At 48.6% G+C, this 17597-nt stretch overlaps 1 protein-coding gene across 1 annotated transcript in view; it reads left to right on the top strand.

Annotated features, from left to right (window-relative positions):
• CFAP77 (cilia and flagella associated protein 77) overlaps positions 1-17597 on the top strand; it is a 149834-nt gene that overhangs the window by 83787 nt on the left and 48450 nt on the right. Inside the window, exon 3 of the mRNA XM_073637853.1 lies at positions 2895-3117. Coding sequence (XP_073493954.1) covers positions 2895-3117 — 223 coding nt within the window. The remainder of the gene's footprint in view (positions 1-2894; positions 3118-17597) is intronic.

Raw genomic sequence — 17597 nt, 5'->3', positions numbered from 1 at the left:
CTATTTTTCTTGCTTCTCTTTTTCTTTACTCTTTTTTTTCTCTTCTATCTTTTGCCTTCCTCACTTTTTCTCACAGCGTTCTCTTCTGCCCCCCTCGTGTTTCTCTTCTGCCCCCCCCTGTGTTTCTCTTCTGCCCCTTTGTCTTCCGCCCCTTTCTCCCAGCGCTTGCTCTCTCTCACTCTCTCACACAGCCCTATCTATTGTACTAGTTATTGAACCTGTTCTACGCCCGGGTGGCGTATGTGCTGCTCCCCTCCTGGTATTTGTGCTGCCCCCATCCTGTCCCCACCATCCTATCCTGGTATGCATGGCACCCCTCACCCCCAATCCTGGTATGCATGGCACCCCTCACCCCCAATCCTGGTATGCATGGCACCCCTCACGCCCAATCCTGGTATGCATGGCACCCCTCACCCCCAATCCTGGAAGTCATGTCACCCCTCACCCCCAATCCTGGTATGCGTGGCACCCCTCACCCCCAATCCTGGTATGTGTGGTACGCCTCATCCCTATCCTGGTATGTGTGGTACTCCTCATCCCTATCCTGGTATGCGTGGTACCCCATCCCTCATCCCTATCCTGGTATGTATTGTATCCCTCATCCTGGTATGCATGGCACTCCTCATCCACATCCTGGTATGCATGGCACCCCTCACCCCCATCCTGGTATGCATGGCACCCCTCATCCCCAATCCTGGTATGCATGGCACCCCTCATCGCCAATCCTGGTATGCACGGCACCCCTCATCCCCAATCCTGGTATGCATGGCACCCCTCATTCCCAATCCTGGTATGCATGGCACCCCTCATCCCCAATCCCGGTATGCATGGCACCCCTCATCGCCAATTCTGGTATCCATGGCACCCCTCATCCCCAATCCTGGTATGCATGGCACCTCTCATCCCCAATCCTGGTATGCATGGCACCCCTCATCCCCAATCCTGCAATGTATGGTACCCCTCATCCCCCCCAATCCTGGTATGCATGGCGCCCCTCATCCCCAATCCTGGTATGCATGGCTCCATCATCTCCAATCCTGGTATGTATGGCTCCCTCACCCCCATCCTGGTATGCATGGCACTTCTCATCCCTATCCTGGTATGCATGGGCCCCTCATCCCCAATCCTAGTATACATGGTACCCCTCATCCCAATTCTAGTATGTATGGCCTCCTCATCCCAGAAACCTGGTATGCATGGTCCCCTCGCCCCCCAATCCTGGTATGCGTGGTACCCCTCACCCCCCAATCCTGGTATGTATGGTACCCCTCATCCCACAATCCTGGTATGTGTGGCCCCCTCATCCCTTTCACACTGTACACACATACAAAAAAATAAACACTTATACTCACCTTTCTTCCCTGTGCCCCAGCGCTGCGGTGTCCTGTTCTGCCAGAGGCCAGGGGAGGAGTGTGGTGCCGGAGTACGCGCGTGCCCATACCGCGCTGTCCGGCGTCATTTTGCTGAAGACACACTGCAAATGTGTCTTCAGTAAAATGGCGCCGTATAGCGCTATGCGCATGCGCCGATCCGACGCCTCACTCCTGCCCCGGTCTCCGGCGAAGAGAGGTGCCGCAGCAACGCTCCTCCCGGTCAGGTAAATATGTAAGTATGGCGCCGGAGATCGCGGTATGTGTTCAGTGTCTACGCATACCGTGATCTCCAGCACCATACACTCCTCTTACCTGTAACAGCTGGATGCGTGCTTCTGTCTGGAGCCAGACTGCGCGTCGCGCATGCGCAGTCTATAAAGGCTTCAGACAGAGACACGCATCCCCAGTTATATTATAGATGTCTCTCCCTCTGCGGTAGATATCAAACACAGTCGCCATCATAGACACAGTGACCTGGGGATGTCCTGTTTCTGGATTTATCTCCATATTCGATCTGGTTCTTTAAAGCTGTGATCCAGTGCCATAGAGAGCAGGGCTGTCTGTAATCCGGTGCTATAGATGGTGCGGGACCTTCTTAGATACTCAGGTCCCACATTCCATCAGACTCTTTATTATGGAGTCTCTGGTACATATGTCACATATAATACTATAGCATGATTTATATATAGTACAATTAATGCCACCATACCTCACATCCAGTACACGATTAATGCCACCATATATAATATAGCAAAACACATAGCAGAAAAAAAGACAGCCATATTTACCAACACAGGTCAGAAAACTGATGCACTTTATTTCCTCACATATCATATATAATACAAAATGAATGCCGCCGCATGTTACGTATAATACACTATCAATGCTGCCACATCTCACGTTTAATCCACAACTAATGCTGTCATATATAATGCACGATTACTTCTGCCACATGTCACATAAAATAATAAACGTTTAATGTCTCCACATGTCACGTATAATACATGATCAATGCCGCCAAATGTCACATATAATACACAATTAATGCTGCTGCATATCACATAGCAAAAAATATATTGCAGAAAAAAGGCAGCCATATTTACAATTACAATTCAGAAAACGAATGCACTTATTGTTCTCCTATGTCACATATAATACACGATTAATGCCACCACACGTAATACATGTTTAAAGCTGCTACATGTCACAAGATTAATGCCATCACATATAGTACATGTTTAGTGCTACCACATGTCACAAGGTTAATTCCGCCACATGTTACACATAATGCACAATTAATGCCACCACTTATAATGCACAGTTAATGCTGCCACATATAATGCACAATTAATGCCGCCACATATAATGCACAATTAATGCCGCCACATATAATGCACAATTAATGCCGCCACATATAATGCACAATTAATGCCGCCACATATAATACACAATTAATGCCGCCACATATGGTACACACTTAATGCCGCCTCTGATTATGCTCCCTTTCTTCTCCATGATCAGCCATCGGACACTGGCAGTCAGTGGAGTCGAAGGCTCATCAGAGGAAGCTGGAGAGTAACTTTATCGCCCTAAACCGGGAAGCAGTGAAGTCCGGGCTGGTGACGGCAGCCGAACATCAAGCTTTCCGCAACACCCACAACATCTGGTGCCCCATCAATGAAGGACGTGTGAAACCGCGCAGCCTGCGCCTCCCGCAGGACATGGCCTACGGCATCTCCACAAGGTGAACGTCAGATCCATCTGGAAAATACATGCCGCCATATTGTATAGGTAACCGTATATTCTGGGCTTGTGGTAAGCTGGGTGACTACCCCAGTAATGGTGGCCATTGGGTATTATTTAAAGAAGTGCTCTTCTTTTTTTTTGATAGCGTGGACGGTACAGAGAGATCAGGTCTCTGTAAATGGAAGTTTGTAAAGTTTCTTCAGTGAGAGCGACTCCGGCGTTCTCCATAGGAAGTGGTGTCCACCCCGACTTGTTATTCCTCATTACGGGGATAGAAATGGCGTGCACCTCATCTCCCGCCGACCCTATTACATCCCATGGGTTTGTGGCATTTTAAAAGCTTCGGTGTAAAACCGCAGCCACCGGGGTCCATCCAGCAAAGTGCTTCACTCCCGCGGATCCTCTGAATCTCATCCTGGCCCCCCAGCGGTTAATCTGTCCGATCCGAGGTGTTGGCACCCACCTGAGCTGCACTTCAGCTCTTGCCCTGCACTTTAGATAAGAGCCCATGAAGGTGGCCTGTAATTCGGTGGAGGAGGAGGGAGCTGGAGAGGACACTTAGAGGCGTAAATTGACCATAGTAACAATTTACCGGAGTTGGAACAACATTGCGTCCAGGTGGGAACGGTGAGAGGTGAGGACACCGCCATGCTGCGCCACCGCCAATTACATCTGTCCCCAAAACATATCCTACTAAACTATGTCTATATTAAGGCTGCTTACCCCTGCACTTGTAATGGACTGATCCACAATCGTCATCTAAGCCTATAGTGACTTGGGCCAGGTCATTAGACCCATGGGGAGGGCAATGTATTGCAGTCACGTGTTCTGGCAGTTAGTCTTGTCACTTTTTTAGATACTGATATAACTAAAAAAAAAAAAACATCTTATAACTATTGAGAATCACTAGCACTGACAGGATTAGGAAAACATGGCTGCTTACTTCTAGAAATCTGCACCACCTATGTTTGCAGGTTGTGCACTGAACTGCTCTGCAATACCAGATGCAACCTGAGCATAGGGGTGGTGCTATTTCTGGAAGCTGGCAGCAATGTTTTTTTTTTTAACTGTGTTCGGACGACTCCTCAAGGTAGCAGAGGGTTAACCATCCGGGGGAGTCTGAGCTGATACGGGTGTTTGTGTAGAGTAAATGGGGCTCCGCAGATGCAAATTGAATGGATTTTAAAATGGTATTTAATGACGATTTTCATAGCTGACATTAACATTAATTGCAGCCAAATGAATCCGTTCCATTACTCGGTGCTTAGATGCAAACAGCCCGGCCATAAAGCTTTATCATGATCAGCCCGGAGCCGCTGCCGTATGACAGCGCTGCGCTGCAAAGTGCCCGCAAAGAGGCCTTTTATGGATCCAAAGTGTCCCCCAAGCGGCCACCAATCAGCATCAATTCTGCTTTATTCCACCGTAAATGGAGGTTACATCGTGGAAGGAGACTGCGGCCGCGGATTAGAGGCGTTCAGCACCTGGTGGTTTGGAGAGGTAATGGGGATAGCGCCCCATTCATAGTACCCCATTACCCACCCAGTTTGTGGTGAGCTCCCCACAGCTGGGGATCGAATCGGTGCAAGGAGCAAGATGCTGGGGGGGACCATCTAGAGTCTAGCAACGCAGAATAGGAGCAACCAGGTCTTGTTTGCCCCTTCATTCGTCTTTGTTATGGAGAGGGTGGCACGACAACAATTCTTGCCACCAAAATAGCTGTGGGAATGGGACCAGCCGGGCTCTCCAAATATGACCACACTAAATAATCTCTGGTCCCTGTGCACTGTACTGCGGCGTGTGCTCGGAGATGCTGCATTGTAACTTTTGTTGCACTGTAACTTTTGCTGCACTGTAGCCCTTGCTGCACTGTAGCCCTTGCTGCACTGTAGCCCTTGCTGCACTGTAGCCCTTGCTGCACTGTAGCCCTTGCTGCACTGTAGCCCTTGCTGCACTGTAACCTCTGCTGCACTGTAACCCTTGCTCCACTGTAACTCCTGCTGCACTGTAACTCCTGCTGCACTGTAACTCCTGCTGCACTGTAACCTCTGCTGCACTGTAACTCCTGCTGCACTGTAACCCTTGCTCCACTGTAACTCCTGCTGCACTGTAACTCCTGCTGCACTGTAACTCCTGCTGCACTGTAACTCCTGCTGCACTGTAACCTCTGCTGCACTGTAACCCTTGCTGCACTGTAACCCTTGCTCCACTGTAACTCCTGCTGCACTGTAACCCTTGCTGCACTGTAACTCCTGCTCCACTGTAACCCTTGCTCCACTGTAACTCCTGCTGCACTGTAACTCCTGCTGCACTGTAACCCTTGCTGCACTGTAACCCTTGCTGCACTGTAACCCTTGCTGCACTGTAACCCTTGCTGCATTGTAACCCTTGCTATATTGATCCTACCCATGAGATTCAGGTCCGTGCTCAACCTTTCTTTCTATTTTTGTCAAAAAAAATGATTGGGGGCAGCCATATTTTTTGTGCAAGGATGAGACAAGACTTTTTCATTCTTCCCAAGTATGCCTCTTGTAGTAATTTTTCTTACATTGTTTCCAGGCCTAGAGTCATGCTTAGATCAATTTCATAAAATGTCACCACCAGGGGGCGCTTACAGCACGCAGACTGTAGTGGAGGAGGGGAGGTAAATCTGTCTTCTGTGAGCTCGCCCTAGTGGTGGCTGCGGGACAGGAGAGATTTGTGCGTCTGCTGTGTTTAGCTTCCACTGCTACACTATGATAATCCTTCAGCTGTGAGTAGTAAACCGCCCCCACCCTCCTTCAGTGCGTCACGTCTTATATTAGGGTCTTATGAGCATCAAGAATAATAGATCCTATATATTTCGGTGGTTGATAAGGGGCTTGTACTTCAGCTGTTTCCTGCCCACGAAGGACTAGTGAGAAATAATCCTGTAATGTAGAGGAGAGTCATAAAAATGCCTAAACCTAGAGGGTGGGTCTGCTGGGATTTGTAGTTCTTGGTTATCCAGAGGCTTCTTCTGTTGCCTGCACTTATTTTAGGGTCTCGTTAATCTGTCGCCAGTGCGGGTGAAAGCGTTAACGATCCTGCGGAGCTGTCACTCAGGATCCTGCGTCCTCACATGTCAGAAATATCTGAAGCCGTCAATCCTGCGAAAAAACGGCGAGACGTAGAATCCTGACTGACGGACGTATCCGAGCCGAGAGATGTATCCTGCAGCGTGCTCCATCTATTCTTACCTTGAACTGTGTGACGGCACCAAGAATGGTATCACACAGGATAGGCTTAGATACACGGCTCAGCAGACAGTATCACACAGGATAGGATTAGATACACGGCTCAGCAGACAGTATCACACAGGATAGGATTAGATACACGGCTCAGCACAGTATCACACAGGATAAGATTAGATACACAGCTCAGCAGACAGTGTCACACAGGATAGGATTAGATACACAGCTCAGCAGACAGTATCACACAGGATAAGATTAGATACACAGCTCAGCAGACAGTATCACACAGGATAGGATTAGATACACGGCTCAGCACAGTACCACACAGGATAGGATTAGATACACAGCTCAGCAGACAGTATCACACAGGATAGGATTAGATACACAGCTCAGCAGACAGTATCACACAGGATAGGATTAGATACACAGCTCAGCAGACAATGTCACTCAGAATAGGGTTAGATACACAGCTCAGCAGACAGTATCACATAAGATCGGATTAGATACACAGCTCAGCAGACAGTGTCACACAGGATAGGATTAGATACACTGCTCAGCAGACCGTGTCACACAGGATAGGATTAGATACACTGCTCAGCAGCCAGTATCACACAGGATAGGATTAGATACACAGCTCAGCAGGCAGTATCACACAGGATAGGATTAGATACACGGCTCAGCAGACAGTGTCACACAGGATAGGATTAGATACACAGCTCAGCAGGCAGTATCACACAGGATAGGATTAGATACACGGCTCAGCAGCCAGTATCACACAGGATAGGATTAGATACACAGCTCAGCAGACAGTGTCACACAGGATAGGATTAGATACACGGCTCAGCAGACAGTATCACATAAAATCGGATTAGATACACAGCTCAGCAGACAGTATCACACAGGATAGGATTAGATACACGGCTCAGCAGACAGTATCACACAGGATAGGATTAGATACACAGCTCAGCAGATAGTATCACACAGGATAGGATTAGATACACGGCTCAGCAGACAGTATCACACAGGATAGGATTAGATACACAGCTCAGCAGACAGTATCACACAGGATAGGATTAGATACACGGCTCAGCAGACGGTATCACACAGGATAGGATTAAATACATGGCTCAGCAGACAGTATCCCACAGGATAGGATTAGATACACGGCTCAGCAGACAGTATCACACAGGATAGGATTAGATACACAGCTCAGCAGACGGTATCACACAGGATAGGATTAGATACACAGCTCAGCAGCCAGTATCACACAGGATAGGATTAGATACACGGCTCAGCAGACAGTATCACATAAAATCGGATTAGATACACAGCTCAGCAGACAGTATCACACAGGATAGGATTAGATACACGGCTCAGCAGACAGTATCACACAGGATAGGATTAGATACACAGCTCAGCAGATAGTATCACACAGGATAGGATTAGATACACGGCTCAGCAGACAGTATCACACAGGATAGGATTAGATACACAGCTCAGCAGACAGTATCACACAGGATAGGATTAGATACACGGCTCAGCAGACAGTATCACACAGGATAGGATTAGATACACAGCTCAGCAGACAGTATCACACCGGATAGGATTAGATACATAGCTCAGCAGACTGTATCACACAGGATAGGATTAGATACACAGCTCAGCAGACAGTATCACACAGGATAGGATTAGATACACAGCTCACCAGACAGTATCACACAGGATAGGATTAGATACACAGCTCACCAGACAGTATCACACAGGATAGGATTAGATACACGGCTCAGCAGACAGTATCACACCGGATAGGATTAGATACATAGCTCAGCAGACTGTATCACACAGGATAGGATTAGATACACGGCTCAGCAGACAGTATCACACAGGATAGGATTAGATACACAGCTCACCAGACAGTATCACACAGGATAGGATTAGATACACAGCTCACCAGACAGTATCACACAGGATAGGATTAGATACACGGCTCAGCAGACAGTATCACACAGGATAGGATTAGATACATGGCTCAGCAGACAGTATCACACAGGACAGGATTAGATACACAGCTCAGCAGACAGTATCACACAGGATAGGATTAGATACACGGCTCAGCAGACAGTATCACACAGGATAGGATTAGATACATAGCTCAGCAGACTGTATCACACAGGATAGGATTAGATACACAGCTCACCAGACAGTATCACACAGGATAGGATTAGATACACGGCTCAGCAGACAGTATCACACGGGATAGGATTAGATACACAGCTCACCAGACAGTATCACACAGGATAGGATTAGATACACAGCTCAGCAGACAGTATCACACAGGATAGGATTAGATACACGGCTCAGCAGGCAGTATCACACAGGATAGGATTAGATACACAGCTCAGCAGACAGTATCACACAGGATAGGATTAGATACACAGCTCACCAGACAGTATCACACAGGATAGGATTAGATACACAGCTCAGCAGACAGTATCACACAGGATAGGATTAGATACACAGCTCACCAGACAGTATCACACAGGATAGGATTAGATACACGGCTCAGCAGACAGTATCACACAGGATAGGATTAGATACATGGCTCAGCTGACAGTATCACACAGGATAGGATTAGATACATGGCTCAACAGACAGTATCACACAGGATAGGATTAGATACATGGCTCAGCAGACAGTATCACACAGGATAGGATTAGGTACACGGCTCAGCAGGCAGTATCACACAGGATAGGATTAGATACATGGCTCAGCAGACAGTATCACACAGGACAGGATTATATACAGGCGATCATCAGACGATATCATATATTAGGATTCGGTGATGCATTCTCTGTAAATGATCCTTGATATAATTCCTGGTTCCCGGATATAGAGGCCCCTTGTCCTCCAGCTGCGGAGCCCCCTTTAGTTTGTGGTTGTGGTACAGTGGGTCTGATCATTAGAGGAGGCTGTGGTAATCAGTGTGTGGATACACCCAGTGATCTGTCCCCGAATTATCCAGCTTTATATTCATTTATGTGGTTATTTTAGTTTACAGCGGATCAGACCTGATACATTACTGTAATCATATTCAGATAATCCGCTGACAATATCCACACAGAGAATACACAATACACCCACAGTATAATCTGTGTAGGGTATCACACAGGCTTAGATACAGCAGCCCTTAGGGCAGTATCACACATCGCTCCATCGTCCTGTTCTCATGGTCATGAGCCAAATGTAGGCACTTCAAGCCATGAACAGGGGCCAGCCGGAGCACTATGACCGGCCTGGGGCCACTCCCGCAGCTGCGATGTTCTGTGTGTTCTAACCCCTTTCTATCATAGCTGCAATGCTCTGCGCATCCTGATTCCTTTCTATCATAGCTGTGAATGATCTGCATGTCTTGGCCCCTTTCTATAATAGCTGCGATGCTCTGCGTAACCTGACCCAAATCTATCATAGCTGTGATGCTCTGCGTGTCCTGACCCCTCTTTATCATAGCTGCGATGTCTTTGTGTCTTGACCCCTTTCTATCAGAGCTGCAATGCTCTGCGCGTCCTGACCCCTTTCTATTATAGCTGCGATACTCTGGGTGTCCTGTCACCTCTCTATCATAGCTGCGATGCTCTACATGTCCTGACCCCTTTCTAACATAGGTGTGATGTCTGCGTGTCCTGGCCCCTTTCTATCATAGCTGTGATGCTCTGCGGGTCCTGACATCTTTCGATCATAGCTGCGATGCTCTGTGTATACTCACCCCTTTCTATCATAGCTGTGATGCACTGCATGTCCTGACTCCTAGCTATCATAGCTGCGATGTCTACATGTCCTGACCCCTTTCTATCATAGCTGCAATGCTCTGCGGGTCCTGACCCCTTTCTATTATAGCTGCGATGCTCTGGGGGTCCTGACCCCTTTCTATCATAGCTGTGATGCTCTGCGTGTCCTGACCCCTTTCTATTATAGCTGCGATGCTCTTGGGGTCCTGACACTTTTCGATCATAGCTGTGATGCTCTGTGTATCCTGACCCCTTTCTTTTATAGCTGTGATGCTCTGCCTGTCCTGACCCCCTCTATCATAGCTGTGATGATCTGTGTGTCTTGGCCCCTATCTATCATAGCTGCGATGCTCTGCATGTCCTGACATCTATCTATTATAGCTGTGATGCTCTGCGCGTCCTGACCCTCTATCATAGCTGCGATGTCTGTGTGTCCTGACCCTCTCTCTATCATAGCTGCGATGTCTGCGTGTCCTGACACCTTTCTATCATAGCTGCGATGCTCTGCGTGTCCTGACACCTTTCTATCATAGCTGCGATGCTCTGCGTGTCCTGACCCTCTATCATAGCTGCAATGTCTGCATGTCCTGACCCTCTATCATAGCTGCGATGCTCTGCGTGTCCTGACCCTCTTTCTGTCATAGCTGCAATGTCTGTGTGTCCTGACCCTCTATCATAGCTGTGATGTCTGCGTGTCCTGACCCTCTGTCTATCATAGCTGTGATGCTCTGCGTGTCCTGACCCCCTCTATCATAGCTGTGATGCTCTGCGTGTCCTGACTCCTTTCTATCATAGCTCCGATGCTTTGCGTTTCCTGACACTTTTCTATTATAGCTGCGATGTCTATGTGCCCTTACCCCCTCTCTATCATAGCTGTGATGTCTGCGTGTCCTGACCCTCTGTCTATCATAGCTGTGATGCTCTGCGTGTCCTGACCCTCTCTCTATCATAGCTGCGATGTCTGCGTGTCCTGACCCTCTGTCTATCATAACTGCGATGCTCTATGCATCCGGATCCTCTCTCTCACCACCTGCCATTTTGTAGATGCTCTCTCCTAGTCGTGATAGTTCTGTGGCTGTTCACCAGCCTTTCATCCACCATTGAAGTCCTGGTGGGTCATGACAATCCCTGCTAATCCTACATGAACCGATCTGTCACTTGCCGGATTAGCAGGATTTCTAGACCATCCGATGTTCAGTCTGGCAGGGGTTAATCCAGGTTGGTTGCGGCTATACTACCCCCTCTCCCTTCCCATCCTCCTCCTCTTGCTCAGGCCGCTTTCTTGTACCAGTCATATAAAGGACATTTTTCATTTGCCGCCCCCCCCCCCCCCCTCCGCACCGTCAGACATAGATTTATACTCTCCCTGATGCCTGTGGCATTCACTACTAGGGAGGGGTCATGGGACAATAATGGATACATTGCGGGGGTCCCCAGGGCTTTGTCCAGCCAGGTACCCTATCCATCAGCCACCAGAACCCATGCCAAGGTCAGCACTAACGAGGCTGTGCCAGCGTCCTGGGCCCCCATGGGGAAAGCTCCAATCAGCTTCCTGGAATTCTCGCTGTAACGTGTGATCCTTACAAGGTCTGGCGCGTGGAGGAGGATGTCGCGGGTGGAGGAGGATGCGGCAGGTGGAGCGCCGCACCAGAGAAGCAGTCACTGAGCTTCGGCCATGTACCCACTAAGCGTCTCCGCTATATGAAGGCGATAATTGGTGCCAGGCTTAGAGGGGTGATCGTTACCTGTAATCTCTCCACGTGATCGGACCTGATCACAGCAATTGTTATGTAAGTGTGGCGCCCCTGAGGGTTCAGTCACCACAGGGGTGCTGCACCTCAGTTTGAGGTGTGGTATCTCCTCTTCCAGGTAAGGATGGAGCACTTCTCAGGACCCCACTTTACCACTCAACACTACACCACTCCTGTCCTGTAGGGGGCCTAAATGCACCAGGGTGCTGCCCCGTCCCGGGATAGAGGAGATGGGGGGAACCAAAGATAGAGGGAACCATGTAGTGGGTGAGGGTGGAGGACACACTTTTAGGAAACACTTATTGATTCATATTTAATCTACGGCCATCTTAAGTTCAAGGTCTTTGATTGTGGTCTTCTGCCAGGGTCCAGCAAGAGTCTGCAGCTGACTGAAGATACACGGTCCTCGTTCTCTGGCCTTGAGATGAGGAGCGGGTAAGAGTTAACCAGTGTCTCTACCCGGTCAGGGTCCTGTCCTAAGAAGGCCTGGAGGGGAGCAGAGGAGATAGGCTCCACAGGCAAAAGGATCCCAGGGGGATACGGACAGAGCGCAGTCGCCACCTGTATTCTTTACTCTGGCCTAGTCAGAGGGATTCCTGCTGCAAAAGTGGTGACCGGCCCCCGATATCTGACTTTGTTACTTCACGTCTCAGTCAGAAAAGCCCGGAGGCTTAGTGGATCCCAGGGGGATACGGACGGAGCGGAGTCGCCACCTGAATCTCTTACACCCAGTGGGACCCGGCCTTACACTACGTTCCTTCCACACATACAGTAAGGAGAAGACGTAGTGGGAGAACTTACCAAGGAGAGGAACACACACCAGAGGGGTCTCGACAGGTGCTCCTGATCTACCTGGGAAGTCCTGGACCCCCTTCCTGGTGGCTGCAGTACACCGCGAGTAGCAGAAAGAAGCTTTGCGGCTGAAAGTTCATCTGAAAGTGAGTAAAGCCCCGGATGACTTCACACACCGCCTCAGCCTGTTATTTCCTGCGTGGCACTGCACCCACCATTCCTCCTCACACTGCCCTGAGGCCTGCTCCGCCTGTGGGGAGCCATCCCATCTTAGCTGCCCCTAACACCGGCCTCAGTGGACTGAAGCAGCACTGGTGTCCATCACCGGAAACCGCATGTGGCGTAGTCGAAATACCACTCATCCTTGAAAGCCCAATATTTTTTATGTGACTGCCCTGGGCACGGAACGGGTCCAGGCCACGACTGCATCCCCCGTAACACCTACACTGACCCGGCTCCGAGTAACCCCATTTCCCAGGGAGGGCGTCACATAAGGGTAAACTCACCGATGGGGGTTGTACAGGTAAATGCCGAACCATCGCCTCTTCTTCATCGCATTTCAGATCAGGAGCAACAAACTCCAATTTACCCCCAACCACAGAGGGTAGGAGGCGCCACCCATACCCCCGTCATCTGTCACTGCACATTCCTATATGCTTTCATGTCCAGATAACATATAGAAAGGACAGTGTACATACATTACATTACTTATCCTGTATTGATCCTGAGTTACATCCTGTATTATACTCCAGAGCTGCACTCACTATCCTGCTGGTGCAGTCACTGTGTACATACATTACATTAGTGATCCTGAGTTACATCCTGTATTATACTCCAGAGCTGCACTCACTATTCTGCAGGTGCAGTCACTGTGTACATACATTACATTACTTATCCTGTACTGATCCTGAGTTACATCCTGTATTATACTCCAGAGCTGCACTCACTATTCTGTTGGTGGAGTCACTGTGTACATACATTACATTACTTATCTTGTACTGATGCTGAGTTACATCCTGTATTATACTCCAGAGCTGCACTCACTATTCTGCTGGTGCAGTCACTGTGTACATACATTACATTACTGATCCTGTACTGCTCCTGAGTTACAACCTGTATTATACTCCAGAGCTGCACTCACTATTCTGCTGGTGCAGTCACCGTGTACATACATTACATTACTGATCCTGAGTTACAACCTGTATTATACTCCAGAGCTGCACTCACTATTCTGCTGGTGCAGTCACCGTGTACATACATTACATTACTGATCCTGAGTTACAACCTGTATTATACCCCAAGAGCAGCACTCACTAGATTTTGGTTTCTGGTCATATAACAGGTGATTATCGGTGTCTGTAGTCTTTTTGGGGTAGAATCTTATGTAGGGACCTCTGGGATCTGGGATCCGCACACTTTCACCCCTTCCTCCAGCAGCCGCCATGTCTTGTACTAATTTGGGTAGAACACTAATTGGAGGCGGCGTGGGGAAAGTCTGGGTAAATTGCTGGTGACCTTTCTGTAAGGATTTAGCTTCAGAAGTAAAGTCGTCTCCTCCACCATCATTAGGCTTCTTTATGCAGGAACAATTAACAAAAAAACCCTCTGAGCGATTCTCGGTCCCATGAAAGCCCAGTGGCCTCTTTACTAATTAGCTGCAGCGGCGGCTGTGAATACGGATGAGCTGCACTCGCTTTCCTTGGCTCGGGGTTTGCTGTATCCGACAGATCCTCCAGCCAAGGGGGAACAATTATAGGATGGGCCGCATGGCTGCACAGGTGGTTACGACTGTCTTTACCTGAGCTGCAATAACAGTAGTGTGGACGTCCTGCTGAGCTACAGCACCCAGGCGTCGGATGGGCGGAGGGACAGGTGTCGCCATTGTTCCTGGGATGATGGGAGGGGGGAGAATGGTGGACAGGTTCACTTTAAGAGGCTATCAGTCAGTTTATCCATTTTTATCTGGATGTCTGTCCGAACATCTTGGGGGCAGGTAGATGTAATGCTGCCCCCTACAGGTCAGTGCTGATGTGGTATATCAGCCTCCTGACTGCTGTAGTGTACAAATTACACATTAGTGCCGGCTCTGTGCCGTAGCACCGGGCCCGTATTTACTTGGGACTTTCTGCGGGCGAGAACCTTTTTTTCTGTGATGCATGGAGCTATTACTGCAGTTTTATGTGGGCTACTTAAGGCTTAGCTCACACCGTGCAGATTTGTAAACTGAAATCCACCGCGTTTCTGCATCTAAATTTCCCATTCTTTTCTTTTCCTTCCTTTCTTCTAAGTTTCCGGCTTCCATCATGTCACAGGAGCACAGACAATGGCGGCTCTTAAATGATCTGAGCTCGCTCCGGTCGCTGCTGTTACAGGCAGATGCTGGCGGTATAACACGGCTCCATACATCCGCATCCTGACTGCGGCGCCCTTTACTTCAGGGTGCACGCAGGGGTTAAGTGAGTGCTGCTCCACTTTGCTGGGATTATAAAATACTGCAATATTTACATGCAGAAATTTCCAAGAAGACCTAAAGGAGTGTTAGGTAGATATTCTCACGTCTGCATCGGAGGTGAGCGGTGACAATGGCTTTATGACCCTATACACCTGCCAAAATGTGAGCGCACATCCCCGCAGGTGAGTGGGGTAGGAACGTCATTGACACCGCTCACCTGTAATGGTGAGGTGACAATAGCTGCTGTGGCCAACAGCGATTCCTACGTGCCCATCCCATGTGTGTAAGAGCCAAGCCTGGTCTATCAATAAGGAGCAGCCATGTTGAAGTTCAGACCGCCAAATCTTATATTTTACCCCCGACACAGGCCAACATTTCATACATCCGATAGATCAGCTGGTCCTGCCAAAATCACCCCATCAGGCCGACTTACAAGTCTAATGTGTCTGGTCCCGTGCACATGGCAGCACTATGGAGTCAAAATATGGTGCCCGTCCTACCTGCATCTTTTCCGGCTTTCTATGGAGGTGCACGGAAGGTTTTTTCTTTTAATATGCAAGGTTAATAACATTTCAAGAAATATAATAGGAAATTCTATATATAAAAAAAAAAAAAAAGTTTGAATCTGGCCCGGGGGGGTCACAAGGACCCCTGTAATCAGACTAGAAAGAGGACGCACTGGGAATTTGTACCAGAGAAAAAAAAAAAAAAAAAAAAGAAAAATCCTGACTGGGACTCGACACATTTAATTATGTCACTTTGTAGGGTCTGTCAGGTGACCCCCACCCCATGTGTCATCATAATCAGGAGATCCGACCACGCCGCCCCCTCCCCCGTCCGCATATATAGATATTGTAATGGTATTTTAACAAAACAGTTGTCTGGAGCGGACGGCTTATCAAGAGCTAAATAAGGGCCGCGCCATGAGCCGAATGGCGCTGGAAAGGCCTCAGTGCTGTCATTGATTTCCTCGCAAGAAAAAAATTGCCTCTGGCTACTGAACCGAATTAGTAGTCACTGATGACCAATTATTTTTGCCCACAGTGAACGGAGAGGCATACTAAGAATCCAGTTTGTCAGACCCAAGGCTCGCTGCTCAAACACCTTTCAAGGCGCGTTGTATTTCTCCTCCCTCCCGAGCCTCTGATGACTCCTCGCCTCTCCCGAACTTTTTCTTATATTTTTATTTTATTTTTTTTATCTCCAAGTTTTAATGAGCTGGCGGATATGATGATGACCTGCCATAAACGGCGCCCCTTCTATCCTCGGCGGAGCCTTATTTGGCAAGGAAGGCGAGCGAACACACAAATCCGAAGTGTCAGCTTTCACACGGCGCGCGCACAACCCTCGCAAGGAAGGTGTCAGTTTAATGCTTTCTCGGATTAGAATTTTTCGACTTTATGGCCACCCCTGGTGCCTGCTGCTCCAGACGGATGTGATCCAGTGATCCCGCGTTTGTTTCTAGTCACTGGCTACACCTTCTCGCAGAAGTTGGGGGGAGCAGCGAATGGAATATCTGCTGTGTTGGGAGGACTGGCATCTGCAGGGTTAAACCTGCACAAGGACGGAGCTGTGTTCCTGCCTCGGGTGGAGTAGGAGGATACACGTAATACCGCCATACCATGCTAATTAATATTGATGCTCTGCCCATGTAAAACTGCTGGACACAGGCCACATACCTCCACATAGTGCCCAATTAATACCACATTATTTATATTTACATCCCTGGTGGTTCAAGGAGAATCCTTGCAGACATCTCTTGGGGAACCCCCAGGGGCAGTGTGAAATCCCAATAGGCTACCTCATTACAGAAAGCATTAAATAAAGTCCACTGGGCCTCTCCATCCTATGTGTCCCCACCCAACTCTGCTTGATTGGCAGGTCTTTGTCTATGAATCACACTAAGCTGGAAGGAGCCGCCCACCGGACTCTTCTTTCCATGCTCTTCCCTTCCTTTGATGTCAAACGTTTAGTAAAAATTTGCTTAGATGGTCAAACACCACAGGACAGGTGAGGGATTGGTGGGGTCTGACCACCCACTACCCCAATGTTATGGAGTGGTGGACAAAATGCACGACCATTGCTCCATGATGACAGTTTTAGTGCCCTGTTCTCAGAATCAGTGGGGGCCCAAGTAGTCAGACATGGGCCCTCTATCCTGTGGAAAGATCATTTTAATGTTGACAACAACCCTTTAATTTATATAATTGATGTAAAGATTTTAATTCAGGACATCCCCTGTACAGGACCAGGCTAGGGGGTCTTGTGCCATCCAGGAGCTGATAGCAGTATGCATGTTACTGAGCTCCTCTCTGTTACTCTGCTCCCTTTCTCTTCTATGTGCCCAGTAACACAACAATAACTACCAGGATAGCAGTATCTAAAGGTGCCCATACCGACTCAGCTGATGTGCATTATGCCAGTGCTGTGACACCACTGTGCGAATCATCACTGTACTGTGCCATCACAGTGTACAATCTTCCTGT

This window comes from Phyllobates terribilis, unplaced genomic scaffold (genome assembly GCF_046119375.1).
Source record: "Phyllobates terribilis strain yellow unplaced genomic scaffold, ASM4611937v1 Scaffold_7__3_contigs__length_470593459, whole genome shotgun sequence".
NCBI lineage: Eukaryota > Metazoa > Chordata > Amphibia > Anura > Dendrobatidae > Phyllobates > Phyllobates terribilis.
The sequence above is the reverse complement of the archived record's forward strand: the minus strand, read 5'-3'. Positions and strand labels throughout refer to the sequence as shown.